At 41.9% G+C, this 24,465-nt stretch overlaps 1 protein-coding gene across 4 annotated transcripts in view; it reads left to right on the top strand.

Annotated features, from left to right (window-relative positions):
• Positions 1-24,465, top strand: part of ncam2 (neural cell adhesion molecule 2) — a 277,334-nt gene that overhangs the window by 186,902 nt on the left and 65,967 nt on the right. For all 4 annotated transcript variants that reach the window (XM_027291621.1, XM_027291620.1, XM_027291622.1 and 1 more), the window contains exons 3-5: positions 6,978-7,184; positions 13,049-13,192; positions 15,267-15,404. In XM_027291621.1, coding sequence (XP_027147422.1) covers positions 6,978-7,184; positions 13,049-13,192; positions 15,267-15,404 — 489 coding nt within the window. The remainder of the gene's footprint in view (positions 1-6,977; positions 7,185-13,048; positions 13,193-15,266; positions 15,405-24,465) is intronic.

Genomic DNA, 24,465 nt, shown 5'->3' with positions numbered 1-24,465 from the left:
ACAAAAAAATGCGGATCTTTAAATTTGAAATGAACGAAACTTTTCCAACGAAACACAAAAACAGTGTGTTCTTGTTGACCACATTTCTCACACTGAGATGCTAATTAAGAGAAATGTGTTTTCTAGACCTTTTAAAAAAGAAATTCTGACAAATTTTTCATTGTACTATAGTCACTTTTTTTTTCTTTTTATACTTAATTCCGGCTGGATTTTTGTACAACCTTTTGAAACGTCTTGAACTGCAGTCTAATTAGTGGTATGCTTGCACATAATTGTGAAGCTGCAAAGGAAGCGTTGTACTTCTTTTTGGTTCAAAGGTCTTGAGTTTCTCAGCAATTTCTCGGATAATTGTGATTCATATTTTGGCAACAGTTGACTCAGAAGCCAATGAAAGTTGTGTTGTTGGGTTTCATGTTGCCTAACCATGAAACAGAGTATACAGCTGTTTATTTTCCCAACTTGAACTTTGAGTGTTGCTGTGTTTTCCAATGTTTTTCAGCTTTATCAGGGTCATCCAAGGCTACAAGCCAAAACCCACTGAGAACTGAAAAATAGTTATTGCTGACAGATAAATCATCATTCGGTTGCTGTTCTGAGGCTTTGCGATGATCGAATAACGAATGAACTCTTGAAGCTCGACACAAAAAGGTGCTCATTAACAACAGAAATGTGAACATCTGCATCTTTTGTGCAGTCGACTGGGCGAGTACATGATCGAAAGCTTCAAAACATCAACTAAATGGACCTTGAGATGAGGTCGTGGCGTCAGCTGCTGTTTCCAACGTGAGGAATGGCTGCAGCTCTGAGAGTGCCCGGTTATCACATCGAGCTTTAATGCAGGTAATGTGATTTTAATGGTTAGGTGGATGATCATCAGTGGTGGAATGTAACCAAGTACATTTACTCAAGTACTGTAGTATTTCCATTTGATGCAGCTTCATGCTTCGACTCCATCTCAGAGGAATCTTGACTTTGTCATTGTCAAGCTGAGGCTGTTTTATTTGAGATATTTGGTCCTCACAGGACTTCTACAACAATTGATTTATACAACAATTAGTTCCAACCAGGTAATTTGACAAGAGGCATTCATTTGGTGCTGATACAGAGCACAACATAACTGACTTTTAAGTACGTGTATCACTCAGCCACACAGGTTGTTATCTGTCTTAGGTTGAAACACCACAAGGATGAGCAATTTTCCACAGTTGACTCAAATCGTCAGAAGAGGGAAGGAAAGAGGCCGATATTAGTCGACCTGGACAAATTAGAGAAGAGCAAAAACAAAGCTTACACCGTGAGGCAAGCAACAAGGGCTCTGAACTGCTCTCAGACCTGGTTAAGTCTTAAAATATTAATGCTGACTGGGATGTGGGTTACATGTAGACTTAAAAATCAAAGCGAGCAAGCTGCTGCTCAGGAAAAAGTTGATGTGTTTGGCTTTCCCAGTCCAGTTGTGGATCTGTTTGTGTTGATGGAGCCACAAAAATGATTAAATAACCAAACAAATGTTGTTAGGAATAACTGTTAAAGAATAAATGGAGCTTGTGTGTGGTTTAAAAGCAATATCACCCTCCAGGTTGCGCTGTTATAGTATAGTATAACGGCGCAACCTGGAGGGTGATATTGCTCAAGTGGATTAAACTACCCAAAGGTATATAAAGGTTTTAAATGGCTTTTAGTTTTTATGGAGTTTTTGTTTTTATACTACTCTTAGTAGTAAAGGATCTGAAGTGCATTAAAACATTTCCTCTATATTCTGCTTTAGACTAAATTTCTAATTAGGACTGAGGAGCGTGCAAACATTATTAATTATAAAACACGTAGAATAACCTCTAAATGTTCTAAAGTATTCAGTTTTGAAGCTCCTTTTTATCTTTTGTCCTCACTGTGAATCATGTGGCGTCTATTCATAGATTCTTGCTTTTAAAAGAAAATGTGAGAGACATCCCTCCAGCAGAATTAGCTTTTATTCAACACCTCAGCCGTCCATAAATAATTTTATTTTCACAGCCAGGCGCTCTAAAAAAGATGTTTTGCAGCGGAAGACTCGAATTGAGGCCATGGCATGGTAGGGGACAAGAGAAGACGCTGAAGGTATAGGGGTCAGGTAGAGAAAAGGAAAACGGCGAGCGAGAGAAAAAACGGGTGAGTTGAGCTGTGTGGGAGGGAGGGCGGGAGGGGACGTCTTCAGAAAATAGTCAACTCTAAGTGATCTGTGAGACGGAGAGAAAAACTGCATTTGCGTCACTTTGCACTTCGAGTAAGTTCGTTCCTTGGTTGTTTGTTTTCATCATAGTCGTGACAAAGGTCATGGACATCTCTATGATACGATGTATACAGTGAGAGATATGATCATTTACTGCAACGGAGTACTTGTCAACAACATCATGTTTAAGCTGCATTATATGGATGCACTTAGTGTAGTGGGTGTAAAGATACAAACGAATCTACTGCTGGAGTGTGGCAAAAGTCAAACCCTCATCATATAATACTAATAAATATGACCAGATACATAATATAACCACAGGCAAAAAGTAAAACTACATACTTAGTTAGAGGTATATAAATAAAAATAGAAACTATAAGCCTCCAAAGCAGCATCAGTGTTGGCATAGACCCTACAAGTCTCTGGAGCTCTACTGCTGGATCAACTCTATTATTCACAGAAACATTCAATCATTTGATGTTTTGTTGATGAGTCCGCTGTCTCACGCCAAAAATCATGACAAAAGGCGAAGCTTGGTTCTCGTGAGCGGTTAATGAAACGGACGTGTTTGGAAAAGAAATGGTATATTCCATTATAATAATCATTGACAACACAATCAAAATATAAAAAACATAAAGTTTATTTATGTATAGAGCATCCTTTTACGCAAACATGAATCCTAAACTGCTTCACAGAGCGAAGAATAAGACCAGACATAGACAACAATGAATATATTTTGCAAAAACAGATGATACATCAATGAAATTTGGTCATACAAGGATAAAAAAGAACCATCGCATAGAAACCAAGGACCGAATAACAACAAGGTCTAGAACTGTAACAATAAAACGTTAGAAGTAAATTGAAATCCACCAAGTGAATAAACACACGGGATCCAAAGTATCAGAGAGGATGATGAAGGCTTAAAAGCTCAGCAGTAAATGATGAACCACCTTAAAATAAGATCTGTCGCCAGGCGGACTGTTCCAGAAATGTACATCGGTACACACTGACAGTCTGGTTTCAATGCACACTGATGCCCAATGGATCTAATGACTACAAAGAGGCACTAACACCCTCCATAGGAATGAAATACGATGTGCGACTGTGCAGCATTACTTGAGACACTGTGCACGGTGCAAGGCTGTCATCAACATTTGTATTGACCCCGTTCATTTCAATGGGCATGTTTGTCCTACTTACTTGCTGACAGTTGGGTGAAATAGTCGTCAACATGATGATCAACCTCTGGGCTTGATTAGTTTTGACAACCCATGAGAGCTTCCTGGATGGTCTTTCAGTTTCTCAATGGTTTGATCCAATCCAATCAGACTGTTCATTGACGCCTGGGGCTGCGTATCGAAGCATTTGTTAGGTTTCTCTACTCATGCCAAGTCTGTATATTACTAAATAAAACATCAGGCAGTCAATAGAAATCTACAGTTGTAACTGTAGTTCTTTGAAATCACCAGGTGCCAGCAAGAAAGTATTTTTCTCCATCTTTGCACGCATTCAGTTTCAAAAATGGTGAATTAGACCTCCTTGAGCTCAGCTCGCGGCGTAACGCATAAGGAGGTTGAAATACTGGTGTTTAGGTGTGTGTTTAACCTCCCTTATGGCTTGAATGGCAGAAAGCCAGAGGGAGTGTTGGCTGCAAAATGAAACAGAAGCGGCTACAAAAGCGGTCTCAATTGTTTAAGCAGATCCAACAGCTTATTGTCTTTCTATGTGGTAGTTCAGAGCAGGGTAGGTCACATCGCTCGTCCCAGTGGGGCCCACGTTTACTCGTTGGCCAGACGAGATGAAAAGGGAGAGCGAGATAAATATATAACCGATAATTCTGACATCATGTCAAAGCTGTATGCGCGTATACATGCTGACCGTTGTGATTTCCTCTCTTCTCAGCTCTTGTTTCTCTCCTGCTATCTACCTCCCCAGAGACGGAAATCAATTACTACCATGGCTTCGGTGCCAGCCACTGTGGGGACGTGGGAGTGTTTCGGCTTGCGCTTGGCTAATTTTTGGCGCCATGGGGGCACGTCTAGTCAATAATCTGCCTTGTGCAGGAGGCTTAGATCACTTCACATGCTTTATATTGCTCCCTCACTGCTAAGGAGGATCGTAAACATTGTCTGGAAGACCTTGCAGATGTAAAGGTTTGTTGCTTGCCCTGGTGTCGTTTAGTTTTATTTCCATGCGCAATTTAAATTCAAGCCAGAACCGGGTGACAATCAATCAGTAGACGTTTCGCAAGCACCACAAAAGGTGACCATCATGTTTCCACTCCACCTACAGAAGAGTCAGTCATTGAGCCTTCGCTCTTGCAGAGGAATCCGTAACGATGCCAGAGCTTATGCAGATTTTAAGAGCGGTTTGACATAAATTTCCACCAGTTGTAAAGACACACAGGAGTGTGCATTATGCCCTGTTTTCCATGCTCAGCCCTGCCTCCCTCTGTCTAACCAGATGATCTGTGAAGCAAATAGCCTGTCATCATGTTAGCTGCGTCATCTTCAACATATTTGGCTGTCAACGAACTGTAAAACGGTGGGAGGCGATAACGTTGTAACGCCAACAGGTACAAAGAGACGCGGTGCTAGACACTTATATCATCCCCTCAAGTGCCCACATGAACCGCGGGGCTCCGGTGGGAACCCACGTGTGAAGAAGAGCAGAGCGATGGGGATGTAATATGATTTTAGCAATGTTCGGGTTTGATTGCCTCATCTGATGCGTTGGCCTCGAAACTAATGAGCAGCAGGCACACATGCCAAGGATGTGATGCTGATGGTTTGTTGGAAACACTGTGATGATGATCAGATTTAGCATGCCGGGGTGTGAGTTGGAGCCTGCATGCTTTTCTGTGCAGGCAGCGAGAGGCACTGTGAATCGGCTAATTTATCATCATTTACCTTTATGTACTGGAGTGCTATCAAACCGAGAGGCTATTATTGATGTCAAAAGCTGTTTGCATAACTGTACATGCTGGACAAAAACACGTCCAGCAAAACTCCTGCAACCGCATCGAGCTTTCTGCTCACACCTGCGAGCTCTTGAGATGATTCATCTCGACCCTCTGCTGCAGCTCGAGGTTAAAAACTTCGCTCAAGGGCATCTATCCGATAGTTACTGAAAGGAAAAGATAGCATTCAAACTGCCTGCTTCTTGCCCTTTCTCTCCGGGGTTATCTCTTGCTACTGGCTACTCATTTTCCTAAACATGAGACTTGACACAAACTTGTATTAGTTTTCTTCTCTGGGCTTATTGAAATTCAGTCACCTGTCTTCGAGGGACTGTACAAGACTCCGTCCAGCTCCTGCTTGTTCAAGGCTCTGGTTGATTGATCGTCCAAGCCACGGCCCTGTACTTTGACACTTTTATTTGCAGAATTTACAAGCAAAGGGCACCTGCTACTTGCAGATGGCCCTATCATCCTCTTACAGTAGTTAGATGTTTCACGGGCTACATACGGGCGCCATTTTAATCACGGTTCAGCTTTTTGCCTTTGTTTCTGTTTGTGTGTTAGTATACGTGCACGATCTTGGAAACGAGAGTGGAATTTACGGCCTACATATGTCCCTGTTCCTTTACAGACTTATTAGCTATGTAAATCCAAGATTATGGCATAATCATATAATTCCACGCCGTCTGTTCGCTCAACAAGTTCCAACAACGTTGGATGGTCCTCAGCTGTTCAACAGACCAAAGCGAGCAGCACTGCTAGAGTTACTGACATGTAAAAACCTTAGTGAAATACATCCAGGGAATGGGAAACTTTAACTAAATGGCAGTGCACAAAATGTACCTCATACTCCGGTGATTGAGTCTTGATTGGGGTAACCTGTTGTCCATGGTCTTCCCCAAGTTTTTGTAGTTGGATAAGGATGCAAATGACAAAGATTTACATAGAAACTAGACTTGCAGTCATGTACACAGGGGTCCAAACATCCTCTACAACCTGATGTTGACCCATAGTGATCGTGAAGCCAAGAGCATCGTCAACTAGAGCTTGGCCAGGTAATGTTTGTCGAATGGGCAGCCTCAGAAAAACTGCAGATAGAGTCATAAGAAATGAAAGAAACTGATTTTATTTCTTTTATTTTTATTTATTATTTATTATTTTTGTTTCATTTATTTCATATTTTATGTTATTTTAATCTATGGGCCTTGTTAGTTCCAGGTTTAATATGTGCAATAAGTTCATTTCAAAAGGTTTTCAATAAACGTTGACACCCTCGCTTTAAGCCTTTAAAACTCCTGCAGAAGAACTTTTTCTTTCTAGAAAGTTCTGAGTAAAATATGTGAAACAGCACATTAGACACATTAGCTGCATGCACAAAGCAGGAAAACCAAGCAGCTGTTGTCAAACTGCATCATCGTTCCAGACTTTGTGTACTACAAGCTGGGGATCTCTACGGTCGACTGACTTCATTCAAAATTGATGTCATTCACGGGCAACCCAGTATTTTCACAAATAATCCCGGGACTGCGACTCAAACTTATCGGAGCAGTTTGGAAGATACATAAAGCTGCTGGAAGTCAACAGGAGGCAACTTGTTGCAGAGGAAGTAATAAATGTCCTCAGGCGTTTAAATGTCAACAGCTTTTCTGAATAGATCCCAGCTGTGTGTGGGAGTAATCGTGGATCTTCCCTGAGCAATGAATGTACGCATGAAAAGGAGAACTTAATACCTGCCTTGCCTGGTAAAAAGAAAGATCTGCTTGTCTTAATCCGTTTATTTTAACTCTCTTTCTTTGACCTTGTCCCTAGCTATTGGCGAGCCGGTGAGGCTGGAGTGGTACAACCCCCAGGGTGAGCGCATCGTGGCCTCCAAGCGAATGGCCCTCCACACGGAGACATCACGATCCAGACTCATCATTTACAACGCAATCATCGAGGACGCGGGTATCTACCGCTGCCAGGCCACCGACGCCAGCGGTCACACCGAGGAGGCCTCGGTCGTTCTGGAGATCTACCGTAAGCTTGACAGATAACGTGCGCTCACATCAACATTTAAACATTTACCTGCAGATGGTCTGTGTTCGGCTCCTGAGGAGATTTAGACATGAAGACATGAAGGGAATAAACCTCTCACATTAGTGTTTGACCTCAGGGATAGCCAGCCTATTCATATTCCCAGCCTCACCGCAGCCACAAGCTGTTGGAAATACTTCTATCTGTGTGCATGTGCATTTAATATCCATGTGTACCTTTGACTTTGTGTGAGTTTGTCTGAGTGTGTATGTTACACTCATTTTTGTGATTAAAGTATAATGACAGCTAGTAGTGCCATGGGACTGGGATCCTGCCAGGCATAATGAGGGAAGTGGCACTGAGGCGAGCCAGCCTTGCTGACCTATCACTATTGCTTGGGCAAAATGTAATGTTACAAGGTGGGATTGGCTCAGCGGTTGCAGGGACTGTCTCGTCGCAGGTTGCATCCTCACGGCGAGCGCTGAATTAACCACCATGTGTTCTGTCAGAGTGTCCTTGAGCAAGAACTTAAACCCTTAAACTGTACCAGCTCATTCCTGTGATTTGCTGGTGGATTGTAGCCATATAATAGACTCTAAGATCTATTTCTTCTAGGAATGTTGGACTTTTAGCAACTACTAAAGATATAAGGTGTCCAATATATCCAAGTCGACGAATTTCAGGACGGTTAAAGGATTGCTCAACCAGAATATTACTCAGCAGCATTTAAACCTCCACACTCAACTTAAAGAAGTCTAAAGATCTAAATCATTGTAAGTATTTTAGATGTAGACTTTTATATTTGTCTCAGTGCTGTCTCATTGACAGTGAAACCACTGATATTTGGGTTACTGGCGGTCAGCAATCGCTCCCATTTCGACAGATCAAGATCACGTATGTCGAGTTATTCAGTCGATCTTGGCTATTGCTTTCACGGCGGTTGACTCCAACAATGTGGATGTGACGGTTCTTGTGTTTAAATCCATGATTCTTTTGCACTTAAATGAGATGAAATGCAACGCCCTAGCACATAAAAATATAGCTTACTGAGCCTAGAACTTGTAGTTCTTGTGATTTGCAGGTGAAAAGATGACTGTGATGGACGTATTCCTTCGCAAAATCTTGCCAGAAGCTCTTAAAAACTAAAACTCTACAGACTTTATCGTGTAATTTCATGCAATTTACCAGTGAGATCACAGTAATGTTTGCTTTCACCTACAACTAGGATTAGTATATTTCTGCAACCCTTGCTGTTTAGGTGCAAAACATTTCCTAATAAGTAGAACACCTTTTGTTTACAGAGTATCAACATTATATGTATGCAGACAAAAACCATGTGAATTCTGGGATGTGGATAACCTAAATACTGAAATTCTCCAGGACTTTGATCAGGATTCTCCCTCAAGTTTAATTGGAGAAAATGTCGAGGTACAGGGATTTGACACAAACACACACACACACACACACACTCAATTATCTGGAAACCATCACCTGCTGTGCGGTTGCCTTTTTTTTTTTCATCATCGCCCAGCGAACCATTAGGGGAGACATCACAGCCTCAATCACACCTGCCGCCACTCAGCCCTCGCCTCATTCGCCACATAACCAGCTCCCTAAAAACCATTGTTTCCATGGCAACCGGGCGTCACTCGCTCGGCTTCTCGGTGTAGATTGCACCGAGCAGCATGCGGATGAAAACCTGCCTAAAGCTCCCGCCAGCCATTTCTGCCAGCGCACAGCCAGAGCGAGGCGAGGACTCTTTGGGCGGTGCATGCCTACAACATGTTGTACATGAAATTCATGACCTGTGGGGAGGGAATGTGTTGACATTCTCTCAGTAGCTGCTGACATCTCCATGATGGCCTGTTATAATAAAGCTACATAGAGTGGCAGATCAGTTATGAATCCGAAACAGGCGCCCGGACTTCAGGCGAACATGAAAAAGCTGACTGCCAGCTTCCCTGGTGCCTTTTTATCCACGCTAGTGGTACGCCTCCAGGGATGGCATTAGCTTTCGGTTGGTTGGTCCTGACTAAAATATCTCAACAGTGTTAGTTGGATTCCCATTAAATGTTGTCCAAACATTCATGGCCCCCAGAGGATGCATCCGAGTGACTTTGGTGTTCCCCTGACAATTCCTTTAGTGCTGCAGTGAAGTTTCCCTTAGTGCCACAAGCAGGTCAAACAACATCTACATGATGAGTCGGTGAATTTATTTTTACGTACAGTCATGGTCCCAAGAGGATGAAACATTAATACTTTGGCGGTCCCCCTGACTATTCCTCTAGTGCTGCCATAAGCTTTTAGGCTTTTACCGGATGAATGACTCTGACTCTTTGATACAGGCTTATGTGTTCCCCTGAGGATGAACCCTTATGTTTCTCTGGTGATCCCCTGAATGTTGCCTCTCATGCCACAAGCAGGACAATGTTTAACTTATGCAATTATATATATAAAACATCAACACAGTGAATTTCCACAGTTATTTGTACATGGTCCCCAGATGATGAAGCCTAAAGACTAAAGGCTGAAATTTACTCTGGATATCTGGACATATTTGGTCCCTGGAGGATGAACCCTTATATATCTGTGGTGATCACCAGAGTTTCCTTTAGTGCCACAAGGAGGTCAAACTTTTTTTTATTGATGGTCCCCAGAGGATGAAACCTAAATACTTTGGTAATCCCTCGACTGTTCTTCTAGTGCTGCCAAAAGGTTTTTCGAAATATCTCAGCAACTACTGCATAGATTTCCATGATATGTAATACAAACATATGTGGTCCCCAGAGGATGAACCCTTATAATGCCCTGAATTGTATTCCAGCACCACTAGCTGGTCAAAGGTTTAACTTATCCAGTGAAATATCTCAACATCTATAAAAATACATTTTTTACATACACTCATGGTCCCCAGAGGATGAAACCTAAACACTTTGGTAATCCCTGGACTGTTCTTCTAGTGCTGCCAAAAGGTTTTTCGAAATATCTCAGCAAGTACTGCATAGATTTCCATGATATGTAATACAAACATATGTGGTCCCCAGAGGATAAACCCTTATAATGCCCTGAATTGTATTCCAGCACCACTAGCTGGCCAAAGGTTTAACTTATCTATAAAAATAATTTTTTTACATACACTCATGGTCCCCAGAAGATGATGACTAAAGACTTTGTGACTACACATTTGTGGTTTTGAGCAAAATATCTGCACAACCATTCGATGAAACATAATCCAGACCTTCAAGCTGACTCATGATAACTCTGCATCACACATCAGCCTCGACTATACATTGAGTTGAGTGACAACGAGCAAATGTTAACATCGTCATCATTTGCACCGGCATGTTAGCATCCTCACTGTGAGGGTGTATCATGCTGACGTCGGCGTTTAGCTCAAATCATCCCTGTGACTAAATACAGCCTTGCAGAGCTGCTAGCATGGCTGTCAGCTCTCAGATAAAACGTTTTGCTGTCCCACATCAGGAGATCTAAATAGTTTTGCCTGAATGAAAACTTGAGACAGCAAAAAATTCTGCAAAAAAAATAAAAAATTGCTTTGAATTAACCGCAGCAGTTTGGTGCCTTTCGATGGGACATTCATAATAAAGTAAGCCAGCATAATGTCGGAGCCAGCTCTCTCAGTTTATTAATGAACAAAGCAATAATGCTGCATAAGCTCATTTTCCAAAAGCAGCAGAATTGGTTGGTAAAGACGGGAACAAATCTACATCCCAGTTGAGAGGGGTCCAGGGAAAATGGGCTAGTCAACATATCAGACAGTTATCGTCGCAGTGATATGTAGGCGAACGACGGAAGAGAAACTCGGAGTACTGAGTATATTCTCAATTTGCCAGTGTCAAGTGTGCAGTGGAGTGTTACTCTAGAGAGGATGTTTCCCTTACTGATTCTCTTGTAGAGCAGCGTGACAACAAAGGAGAAAGGAAATGGGTACAAACAGAAGAAACAAGTGACACCAGAAGTGTTCAAACCTAAGAGAGAGAGAGAGATGGGGAAGCAACAGATTTTGCAAATAAAAAAGAAGAACACAAGGAGGAAATTGATAAGAAACCAACAGAGCGAGTGACAAATACATGCAAAGGCATCCTTGATGTTAATGAAGACACTGAGATGCCGGGCACGTTCGCAGGCGGAGGGTGCAGTCGGGGAGAGAAAGCTCATTTTAGGGAGCAGCCTGGCATAAATCACACAGCAAAATGCTAATGCTGAAGCCTCGCTAACGGAAGGGACTGATAGGGGAGCTGTCGTTGATTTATTCACACCTCGGCAATACAGCACACAGATGATAGCAGGTGGTTGCTAGACATTGGCGCACATCAAAGTCGGCTATCCGAACGAAAAGCTCGAAAAGGTTCGAGGGAAGGATCACGTGCTGTTTGGTCAAAGAACAGCGTCCCCATAAAAGCAATTTGTCAAAACACCAAATGTTTGTCAGGAGGGGAGAACACTGCCTCGAAGTGGCACAGTGAATCTATTATTTAAGCGTTCCTGTAACCGAGATAGAGTGAATCAAAGGCGGCCTGTGTTCTTGTCTAATTCTGCGAGCAGAGAGGCTGCGGCATTGATTTTTTTCTTCATGGTTGTGATTGGCAGAAAGTTAAACGGCCACCCGTCTGTCTCTTGTGATGTCTCCCCGGCAATCGCCTTATCTGTGTCCCCGAAAACACAAAGCAGGATTCAGCTTTCGTTTTTTTATTTGATCGCATTAGCGAATGTTCTCCCTGCATTCCCAAAATACTCATTGTTTCTCATGTGTCTGTTTCCTCATACTTTATTTTACTGTGAGGCATCACGTCACGTGACAGCTGTGCTTCATAATGTTGTTTTTGGCCACATCTGTCCATCGTTTGGTTATATTTCACTGTGCAGATATTTTAAACTACAAATATGAACCTCATGGTAGTCACAAAGTCTTTAGTCATCATCCTCTGGGGACCATGAGTGTATGTGAAAAGAAATGTTTCTTTCAATTTCAATTTATTTTATAGATGTTGAGATATTTCACTGGATAAGTTAAACCTTTGACCTGCGAGTGGTGTTGGAAAAGAATTCAGGGAATTATAAGGGTTCATCCTCTGGGGACCATATCTGTCTGTACTACATGTCATGGAAGTCTATGCAGTGGATGCTGATATATTTCACTAAAAGATGATAATTTAACCTCATGGCAGCGCCACAAAGAAAAGTGAGGGCATTACCAAAGTCTTCTTTATCATCTGGGGACCATGAATGTATGTAAAAATAAATGTGGCAGTTCATTGTGTTGAGATATGTTAACATATAAATTATTATTATTATTAAATTGTTTGCTGTACTAGAGGAAAATTCTGGGGATCGCCAAAGATACATAAGGGTTCATCCTCAGGGGACCGCATATGTCAAATGTATCAAATTTCAGAGTAATCCATCCAATTGTTGACAAGATATTTTACTAAAAGCCTTAACCTTACGGCAGCACTAGGGGAATAGTCAGGGGGATCACCAAAATATTTAAGTTTCATCCTCTTGGGAGCATGAATGTATGGATGGATTGCCATGAAATGATCCTAAACTTTCCAAATCAAAGACCAGGATCAGAATTATCAACAAAAGTAGCGTAAAAACGGCACCGCTCAAATTACAAGATGCCACCCAGACGGGAAAATTGGAAGGAAATTTACTTTCAAACAACTTTTTCACCTGAGATTCTGTCTGAAAACAGTCATAGTGATAACAGTCAGCTTTTTTTTCTTTCTTATTTTCCTTTTGATGTTCAGACCTGTAATAAATTGTCGGCTTTGAATACTCGCAATAAAAAAAAAATCAAAAATAATAAAGCTGTTCCATCTCCATCTTGTTTGATCTCTCAGAGCGGCTGACGTTTCGGGATGTTCAGTCACCGCAGGAGTTCCGCCACGGCGAGACGGCGGAGGTGGTGTGCGACGTCATTAGTTCGCCGGTGCCCGTGGTGGTTTGGTACTACCAAGACAGAGAGATCACAGAGGAGCACCACAGTAAGTTATCGTGACCTTTCACAGTGGAACCACTTTTATTTGTATTTGTTGAGGCGAGACGCAGAGGTTTAGAAAATGGATGGTTGCGAGGTGTTTAATTCTCAGGTAAGAATAGATTTTAGGCGTCCATTCATCAGTGTGTTGAGAATCTGTTATAATTAGTCGCTTTATTTTGAAGAATGGCTTTTGTAAAACAATTAGCAGCTAAGTAGGGCAACTTTTAAAATAAATTAAAAGACACTCTGTGGAGTTTTTGCAGCAATGTTTTTAAGACTGCCTGTGTACGAGGACGCACCTACACGTGCACGTACACGGGATGACATAACTCATCGCTGTTGATTACGGTTGTGTTTGTTTACAAGAAAAACTCCACATAGGTACCTTTAAAACAAAAGGTCTGGTTGGGAAAATGGTTCAAAAAATGTGTGTGTAGATGGATTTTTGTGGGGAGTAAAACCTCTATCCTAAGAGTAAGTCTTTAATTTTGATCCTTGGGTATGAAAATGATGAATATGTGATAGTTTCTTTTGTTTTGCATTGCTCATATAGTGGATTTTTTGAAAGTTGTGAGTGTATATGAGCGATAGCATCAATCAGAATTTAATAATTTAGCTTACTTCACATTAGATATTTCTGTTTTTGTGGTTTTTCTTCACTGGTAGAAGAGTTTGGGGTGTTTAAATCTTAATAAACAGCACCCAAGGTTGTTTTTTGAGTCATAAAAATGAAATGAGATCAATGGATTAAGACTGAAAAACAAATTCTCAGCAGAGTTTCTTTTATAACATAATTAGACGGGCATCAAATATTGGATGAAGTCAGTTCACACAACACCGCTCAGCATTATCAAACTGTGTAACTGATCTTCCAGAAGTAGATTACGACGGTAATAAAAGTTGCGAGTAAGCAGGAATCTCAGAAGGGATTACATTCTCAATGTAAACCTGCCAAACACACACTTGATTATTGAAGGAGGAAAACGCTCATGAGTCCCGATGTGCCCAATTCTCTCTCTCTCTGTCTCATTGAAAAGAGGCGCTGATGTGCCAAACGTACTGTTCTCGAGGAAAAATGCTATTTCCTTCCTTTTGTGTGGAGTCACAATAAGACAAGGATATCAAATTCTATGAATAGAAACCCCATCAGCGCCGGAGGAGGCGTAAGGACTTGGACAGAAACCATGTTAACAAGCGACTCGGAGAATGGATTATGGTGGAGTTTGGATGGTGACATTCCAGGACGCCGCGTCTCAGGAGATGAAGTGCAACCCTTTGAAAGAAATCCATCAAATGGTTGTATATGAACCGATGGCGACGATAATTCACACGCATGTCGTATTTTGATTGAAAGCTGATGTTCATCATTCTTAAAGCTCCTTCGTGTGATTTCAGTTGCGTTAAATCAGGAGGGTGGTCTACTTAATTTGCTTAAAAATAAGACAGATGGAGGTGTGGGAGCACTCAGAGGACAGATTCAGTCTCAGTAACATTATTTTCTGATAGAAGCAATAATATAACCAGTAGACTAGGATTCATTATTTCCTCCTCCCTGATTTACAACTCCCTACACCACTTCCCCGTCCTCCTTCAAGACAAAATGCTCGCCTGAGCGCTGATTAGAAAGAGTGACCCCTTGAATCTGTCACGTTTTTTAATTGAAATTCAAATCTTCATCGCCACGGTGATGATGAAACATGGAGAAGAAGAAGTTTTTTTTTTTTTTTTTTAATCATTTCACTCTAATTACGATGCATGGTTATAAATATCTTTGCTTGAGAGAGAAATGAGATAGAGGCCTCATCACTCCTGGCAAATCTCGCAGTGGCCACAACAAGAGAGACAGTTTGGAACTGTAATTGCGGGAGTGTTTATCTACGTGGGCTTTATCAGGTAAATGTGCTGAACTGAAGATTGACAGTCTGGCTACTGAGGAGACTGGAGATGGAGGCAATTTTCCTCGTCTGTTTTCCTAACTTTCTTATCTCGCTTCTCTCTCTATCACACGCTGTTGTTCCTTTGTCGTTTCCTCTTCCCCGCTCTCCATCCGTCCTCCTCTTCGCCGCCGTGCCGTGAAGGCAGGTACCAGGTGCTGCCGAACAACAACCTCCAGATCCATCAGGTGACCAAGGCCGACGAGGGCGTGTACCGCTGCGAGGCCAGCGTCGAGGCCCGAGGGGAGATCGATTTTGTGGACATTGCCGTGGTCGTCAACGGTGAGTCACGTTTTGGAGATTTGCAACCAGACAATGCTTGAAAAGGGACACTCCATGTATATCCAAGAAGAAGTGTTTTATTTTGAGTCAAACTTAAACTTTATTTTATTAATATGAAGTTTCCAAGGCCTCCAGAAACCCTGGATAACCCTAAAAACTGCAGCGAGAAAGCTGATCTTGAAAAAGTCGATGTTTTCCTACAAAAAACATGAGATTTTTTGTTTCACAAAGACTTTGATGGCTACAGAATTGATGTAGCAAGAGCCGAACCCAGATCTAACGTTCAAAAACACACTGTACCTTCATAAATTATGTGGGGAAAACTCCATTGTTGTATCTCTGCAGTCAGTGCTTGTCTTGTTGAGGTCTTGGTTTTATGTCGTAAGTGGTACCCTAGAGCACTTAGAGAATGGAGCTCAGTCATTGGTGCACCATTTGCGCCAGTTTCACGTTACGTTAAGTACGTTATGAAGGTTCAGGCACCAAAACTACTGGATTAGGTTGAGGTGAAGATGATTGTTTTGGTCCATGGATCTACCAAATGTTGAGCCGATCACATTACGATATTTTGAGGTCATGGGTTGTGGCTCTGTAGCTCAAAAATTAAGAAAGAAAGAAAGTCACTACCTCGCTGGTCTTCAGTTTAACAAATTAGCATGCATGAGGGATTGAGCTTCTTCTGCTTGCGCACATTTTGTTGTCGCTGCTGAGCACCACTCATTATTTTCATTCTCCAGCCTTCGAGGTATTCAAGTCTGCAGGTGCTGGAGGCTAAACGTACAAACTGTGATATCTGAGCGAGGTTAGTGTACACAGGAGCTCTGGTGATTGCAAAAGAAAATAGAAATTAGTGCAACATTGTGAAGGGGATAAATTGTTAACGGGAATGCATAACAGTCTAACAGCCTCATGATTACTGTGACGTGGAGCTTGTTTTCAGTCAGTAATTCAAAGCAGCACCTTCGGTTATCCGAACACAGTTGTCAGTTTGACAGATAGAGCTCCACTGATTCCGATAAGTTCATCACTGGCACACTTACAGCGCTCTGCAATTTCCGCTACCATTGGCGTGATTTTCTTTCTTATTCTTTAGTGTGATTGAAATTTTCAATTAGCGATGGCTTAAGGCTCTGTGGCCCAAAAATCGACGGATGTCATTTTAATTTTCTCATTTGTCCTCATTTACATCAATTCACCTGAGACCGCCGAAGTGATTTGAAATGTGATTTCACGAGCGTCCTGCTGAACGCTTGAACGGCTGCAATATTGTCTCTGCCCATGTAATTCTTTCTCACCTAATGTGATATCAGAGCGGCCCCCTCCGCCCCAAAAAAACTATGAATTGCGTTCAATTTAGCACACCACTTACCTCACTTCTGAGGAAGATCCAATACGCCTGCTCAATGAGGCGCGGCCTATTATTGCAGCGACACAACACTTGCCATGTGGTGCCGAGACGGGACGGGACTCACTCTCTCCGATAGGGCCACACTTTATAGTGAACTTTACTTCAAGGAGACGTACCCAAAGCTGAGCCTGAAGGAAACACAAACGATTTTGGGCCTCTGGAAATATCTAAAGTACTTAGGCTTAGTGGAACTAATGACTTTATCCAACGTGGTACCACCATATTGGGAACATCTTGGGGGAAATCACTAAAATCTTTCTCTTGTGTGTTTAACAAATTTTACTTAAAGCTGCTAAAACCAATATTTTTATATGAACAATGACTTAAATACTGAGTCATTAGTCGTCAGTTATATGTAATGTGGAAGGGATAGCTCATATCACCCAAATCTCACCTTCTTAGCTCAGTGTTTTAGTGCCTTTCAGCTCATTGTTTCGGTTGCCAGCACAAAACAGTAGACTTAAGTCAGCAGTGCTCAGATAATCCATTCAGGAGTGTGTGGAGACCAAAACAGAGCTAAAAGGAATGACATAAGAGTGTGTGGAGACCAAAACAGAGCTAAAAGGAATGACATAAGGGGAGAAACTAATAGATTTTTACCATGAAACCTCTCCAGTTGATTACTTACAGTAAGACAGTTGTTTCTAGCATCATAAACTTTCTATTTTGTATGCTTCATATGCAAATTAGGCATTATTTATTTATAAATACACTCATTTTCAGAAGCCTGAACACTGAATAAAGCCCCGTGTTTCATTTCGTTGACATGTCAGAGTCAAAGATGTACTACTGTTTTTGTGCGTTTACTGTCCTACAATTTCAAACATTTGCTCCAAGGTCGGCAGTCGTCGTGTGGTCTGGAGAAACTTTTAGCTCCTGGCGTAAAACGAGAGCAGGTCTGACAGCCACCTACTTAAATGCCACCTGCTTCCATGGGACAGGCAAATATGAGCTGTTCACTTCTGTCAGTAGAAAGCGAGAATATGTTTTTTCATCCGCTCAGCTCCTCTGGGTAATGCTCAGACTTCAACCGAAACCTGCCACTCTTCTTTTCTGCACATTTTTGTCGACGTGTGAAGCACAAGTTGGGTGAGAGCGAGGTTGTGGATCATTCATTCAGTTGTTTGCTTGTTGTACAAGGCAGCCTCTATTGGTCTCAAGCATCTACAGAGTCTGTGGGAAGCTATTTTCAGTGCAAAGAGGCCTGTGGTGTTCAGGAAAGCCATGCTGCACCTATGCTGACTCACCCAAGCAACCCCTTTGGTAAACATTGCTGTAAGTCTTTTCTTACTTGGAGAATCGGGTTGGTTATTCACCTCCTGTTGGTTGCAATCATGAGGGCAGGGTGCAGCAAGAAAAGCCATCGTAGCAGAGAATTTCCAAAAGAGAACAGAAGCCACCGGAGTTAGGGGAGAATATACAGTATCGACAACAACCCAGCCTGGTTGAACAGCACCGAGGCGCTGAACACAAGCAGATAGAGATGGAGTAGATTGCTAGGAGGCTCAGATATGTCAATGAGTGCAACAGACTGCGCTACGTGTTTTATCAATCAGCTGTGGACAGTGAACTGCTCTGTGTTGCGGTACCTGGGGGGATATAGCATTGAGGTGAAGGATAAACAAGCTGATAAAGAAACACCCGATCTTTCTCTGTCTGAAGACCCCAGGAGGAAGGGTGAGGAAGAAAAGGATGAGGACTAAAAGGATGCAGCTACAGGGCATCTTCTGGCTCCATCTCCTCTCCTGAGGTTCAGTATTCAGCACTTAAAGCTCCTCTTTTGTGCCGGCGTCAGGGTGGACATCGATTCTTCCACATAGAAGCCGCGGCAGCCAACAGAGAGGGAGATACAAATAACCCTGGACTGCTTCTTACGCTGTCACATCGTACTATTTACTGCCTCGGGCGCCCAATTTTACTTGTGATCACTCAGAACAATGCTTCTCAACTTTTCTTTTGCCTTGTGACTGCTAAGACGAGGGCAGTGTGTTCTTGTGACCCCCCACTTTTTTTTTTTTTTGCTGCCATCCATTAATCATCTCGTGACCTTGCGCGACTTCTATTGTCCCCAAGACACCAACTTATAACAGCTATGACAAAAAAAAAACGACAAAATACTGTTGGCGTGGGTAGGTTTTAAGGAAGGTTTGTGGTGATTACGGTTCGTTAAAATAGGTTATATAGCAGCCTCATCGTCATGGTTACAACAATAGAAATAGGTTATATAGCAGCCTCATCGTCATGGTTACAACAATAGAAACGTGGTTAATGTTAGGTGATGATCTTGGTCGTGCAGTCCAGTGTTTACCTCCGCCCGTCAAAATCATAGACCGAATAAAACATGGACGTAGTATCCATGACAGGTTCCTGAAGAGCTGTTGTAAAGGCCATGGGCGCATCTATCTATCTATCTATCTATCTATCTATCTATCTATCTATCTATCCATCCATCCATCCATCCATCCATCCATCCATCCATCCATCCATCCATCCATCCATCCATCCATCCATATCCCTGATAGCTGGTAGATTTGGTAGTTTAGACACAAATATGTACAAAACCTTGAGAAACTTTTATATTTTTGAATAGCTGCAGTATCATCTGATTGATGTTGACCTACTTATATACAGATTTAGCATCTGTACAGTTGTCATGAACAGGGAAATCAGCCCTAGAGACCAAAACTGCTTTTTGTACCAGGCTGTAAAGTTGGGCATTTTAACATTGGGACTTGTGGAGACTGATTTCACAGCCACAGAGGTTGCCATTTGGTCATGGTAACTATGGCCACATGGGGGCTTTGTTACTTGACTGTAAACTCAGGTTGTTTTGAGGCACTTGCTTAAACTTCTTGATTAAATATGTATCGTCCGTCTTAGGTGTTTGTGTTTCTTCTAATAGATACCTACGTCTGAATGACAAACTGTCCTTAATTTAACAGAGAGATGAAGCCAGCACTGTTAAATATTCCATATCTGAGAAGGGCTCAAGAAGCCCTCAGGTCAACCTCAAGGCACTTCGCCAACTTTCTTTTAACGACTCAATTAGCAGACGTCTTATTGAACGATGCTGTCACCGAAAGGGAAGACAATTAGGAAAGTTTTCAGAGTTCAAGAGGCGCCACACTTTTTAATGATCAAAGCTCTCAATAACTCAAAAAGAAAACAGCATGTATGTATATATTTCTAGCCTTGAGAACTAATTAAAGTTATGCATTCATAAAGGTGAAAGATTACCTCTTCAGTCGTCATGTTTGTTCAGTCAAACTTGGTTACCGCACGTCCAATTACCGGCTGTTGATAATCTTTATTGTAAACTACAATTGGACTTGATCACCATCTCTGAGTTGGGCAGAGTTATACACGGCTTGTAGCGGCGATACGCCACGCTGTTCTTCTGTCAAAGCATGTCAGAAGAAGTGTCAGTTCTGACTGCTTCAGCATTGTGTTAACAGACATTTCTTTAACCAGCCGTGCAGAACAATATTTTGTCTGAACGACAGGCTGAAATAGCTTACTGTATACTTTTTTCTCTCTCTCTCTCCCCATGTGAAGTCATAAATATTCATGGGTCAGTTGATAAAAGAGTGGTGTCTTGCCCATAAGCATGCAGTGAATGAAACACTGCTGACCCGCTGCAGCTCCCAGCCTCCAGTGTATCATCAAAGCAGTCCGTAGATGAGGATGATGGCGTATCGAGGAAGAGGGCCACCCACTGAATGGCTAATCAACCTGAGGGCAAAACAAGTCAGCGTGTAGAAGAGTGCGGAGTGAACTCAAAAGTTAGGTGTCAGCCTTTTATTCAGTGTAAGGAAACACAGCGATGAGGGAATTAGCTTATATAAATCTAAATCTGGAAATCAGTTCCCAATCATTAATGGACATGATTGGATATTTTCCAATGTGATTTACTCTCTGTGTGAATACGCTTTGACATATTCCCTCCTCTACCTTCCCGTCAGCTCAGTTTATCACGGACATTGTCCTTCCCGTCGTGACATGCCGTAATCTTTCATCCCCGAACACTGAGGGGAGTCTCATGAAGTAAGACGTACTGCAGGTAGACAAACAAATGTTTTATCCCTCTGCGTCAGATAGAGTCATACATGTCAACACGGGCAGACATAAATCCCATAAACCTCACCAACACGGCTTACTAAGGAATGAGGAACTTTTATTTAAGGAAATATGCCCAACAGATGAGAATCCATCCATTTCATCATTATCTGTAAGCGCTATAAGACATAATAACATAACAACTTTGTATTTGAGAATTGTTTGGACAAATTAAACAAAGGCATAAAGTTTTAATCAGTTTTATGCTAAGCTAAGATAACCACCAACCAGCTTTCTGGCTCCAACAGTACAGGCGTGAAAGGCAAACAAATAAGCGCTTATTTCCCAAAATAAACTCAACCTCCATGGATAGGAAATGCCAAAAACTGCAGTTCCTCAATCGTCCACTTGAGGCTCCAGAAGTGAGTCAGTCTCCATAAGTCCCCATGTTTCACAGCAGAAATAAACATGTTTACAGCCTGGTACAAAAAACAGTTTTGGTCTCTGTAGCTAATTTCCCCGTTCATGACAACTGTACTGAGGGTGAATTTATATACAACTCACCTGTTCACATTATATTAAGGCTTAAAGTTATGCAGGATTAAGAGCGTGGACGCTTTGATTGACAGGTGGGCGGCTTGTTTGAGCAACCAGGCGTCATCCAGCTTTATTTTTGGCTTGTGGGTGACGTCACTCATGCTCTGTCCATTCTTTCTACCATCACTGGTTGGACTGCAGCTTTAATTCAAATCACTTTGGGCCGATCATTAGAGAGGCTAACTCATATCTCTGACTAGCATATGCCAACTTTTTTCCATTTTGTTCCCTCTAATGGAGCCTAATCTTTTCACTTCATTAGCATCAAACATCTCTCTGCTCTCCCATTTTGATGACCCACAAGCCACTGTAGTGGCACGGTTTGTTTCTATGGCAACTGATGGTGAAATAACTTCCTGATTTCTCCCTGTTTCCTTCCTAAGCACATCCACTTAATTGTTGGTTCACTCACTCACAGACTAGACCCGTAATTTTCCCCTTTTCAGCTGTCAGTGAAAACTACCGCCTGTGTCCTTCAAGATTTCTTAAATTGTTTTGCGGTGACATCAATCATAATCGCCGGGTGTTCAAGGGGAGAATATAAATACAGTCTTCTCTGTTACATTACATTCCCAATTATGAATCAGGCCTGCTTTGATTTTAGTGCGCGCGCTAATCTAGGAGGCAAAACAAATCCCAAGTAAGCGCTCAAAGCAAAGGTCTCGAAACATTTACAAAGAACATTTCTAAACACCGGTTGATCCTCCCTTCATTGAAGCCCGTTAGAATTAGCAGAAACAAAGTCCTCTAGCTCCTCAAGAATGCATTTCCATAAGATTGCAGTGGACGTTCACGAACCTCACGCTATCTCCACAGAGCCTCTGAAGCTTCAAGAATATGACTAATACATGGAGATATCGTAAAGCTTGCCACATTCTTCTTGGACCCCGTTGCTGATTCGCTCTTTTGAAGTGTTCCTGCTGTGTCTCATTAACAGGGCTGCACTGGTATGGGGAGTGTATTGCATAGGAAGAGATGGACGCCGGAGAATGGAGATCTATTGGCGTGGAAATCAATGGTTATCATGTCAAGGCAGACGCTGGCTCCTCTCACTCGCCTGAGTCAGGGCTATTGGAAAGGATTCATATTGTCTGATTATTGCTGGAAAAGCTTCCTGCACCTTGATAAGTGCGACCTGTGTTTCCTGTGTGTGGATTTACAGACCAAAACAGCAATGGACGGCCATAACTGAATGATAAATAGATGCTGTGAGACAGGAAATAGATCAGACACTGGAGTTTAGATGTACCCTGAAGAGTTTTTCACTTGCACGGTGATACACACCAGTGTTGTTAGTGTAATTGATCTTTTAAGAAAGACACTGTTGTGTTTGGTTCATTAGGTATCCGCGATGATGCTTTGTTTTGATTAGAATTCCCCATTCATTATCCCAAGTATGTTTTTTTTGTTTGTTTTTTCCTCCAGCAGGTTTTACAAGTGTGTTTCATCAGGGCGTCTTTTTTTAAATGAGATTTTTAAGCCACATATCATATTTAATTTTCATCTTTCCACAGAGCCTCGTGCAGACTTAAGGTGACACACATGGAGGACAAATTCAATTCATTAACTCTCGCTAACTCCCACACCAAAGCGAGCTCCGTTTACAGCGTTCAGTGTTTCACGGAAAGTGAAACCTTTAATGCCTTTCAACCCCCCTTTTTTTTTTGATCAGAGGGAAAGAAATGGTGCTGAAATAATATCTCTGTGCAGCTGCCAGTTAACATTAACACATATTTAACTCGAGAGCAAACATCTGTTGAGCAGGATTTCATTCGCGGGGTGGGAATGGCCATCTTTTTTCAGGCAACAAAACAAGATGTGCTCGGATTTCTCTTCATTATCATGCTGTTTGTGTGGGCTTGTGTTGATTTTCGTCCCGGATGGATGAAACACCTGAAGTATTTTACAACAACGAGAGCTTTGGCTTTGGTTAAAACCAGAAGTTACAGTAAATGCTCAAACCTTGTCTTGTGACATTACATTACACACTATCTGTACATTTAAACCTAATTTACACTTGGTGCTCAGATTATCAGTGTCTGGATACGTTATCTGGATAATAACATCTAATCACAGGCTTCTGCATTTACACCTGGCTCTCATTATCTCGATTCTGTCCACATAGTAATCCAATCTCATTATGCAAATTAAGTAGGTGGAGCTGGTGGACTAACTGATAGTATTTTATAGGCTGTACTTATTTTTCCTGAGCCAAGCAAGAGGGGTCTTCTGTAGGAAGAGGAGGAGATATATTAAGAATGTGGCAAAACCTGGTCAAAGTCTTCACCTGGTTGGTCCAGTTGCATCCGAGTTGTAATGCATTCTTTGGGATTTTGACAGTAGAAAGATGACAAGAAATATAAGATGCAGCCAGACTATCTACAGCCAGAGATCCTAAATTTTGGGCATCACTGTGATAAAAGTATTTTCATGCAGTGAATATTGAGGTTTAAGGAATCGTCCAGGAGGTACCTTGAATCCTTTTTGTAACTAAGAAAGTTCAACGCATCCTTTCTAAGGTTGTTGTGGTCACTGAGAAGGTTTAAGAACTTCTTTAGGAGGTTATTGTGGTCATTAAGGGGATAGTGGTCAGTGAAGAGGTCCTAGAGTTCTGGCTCTGGTTTTGGTTATTATTCATGAGGTTCTAGGGTATCCTCAAAGGTTTTAGCAGCAACTGATAATGTTCTATTCTTTAAGGAGGATCTAATGGCCATTTCATAGGTTCTCATGGTTCTTTAGGTGGTTCTATTGGTCATTAAGGGGATCAAGGGGTCAGCAAGGAGATCCTAGAGTTCCTTTAGGAGGTTATAGTCATTATTCATGAGGTTCTAGGGTACCCTAGGAGGTTTTAGCAGCAACTGATAATGTTCTATTCTTTAAGGAGGATCTAATGGCCATTTCATAGGTTCTCATGGTTGTTCTAGGGGGACTTTAGTAGGTTTGAGTGATTCTTTGTAAAGTTCTAGGGTACCTTTGGAGGTTTTAGCAGCAACTGATAAT

Source organism: Larimichthys crocea, chromosome XIX (genome assembly GCF_000972845.2).
Source record: "Larimichthys crocea isolate SSNF chromosome XIX, L_crocea_2.0, whole genome shotgun sequence".
Taxonomy (NCBI): Eukaryota; Metazoa; Chordata; class Actinopteri; family Sciaenidae; genus Larimichthys; species Larimichthys crocea.
This window is presented reverse-complemented; position numbering and strand designations above follow the sequence as displayed.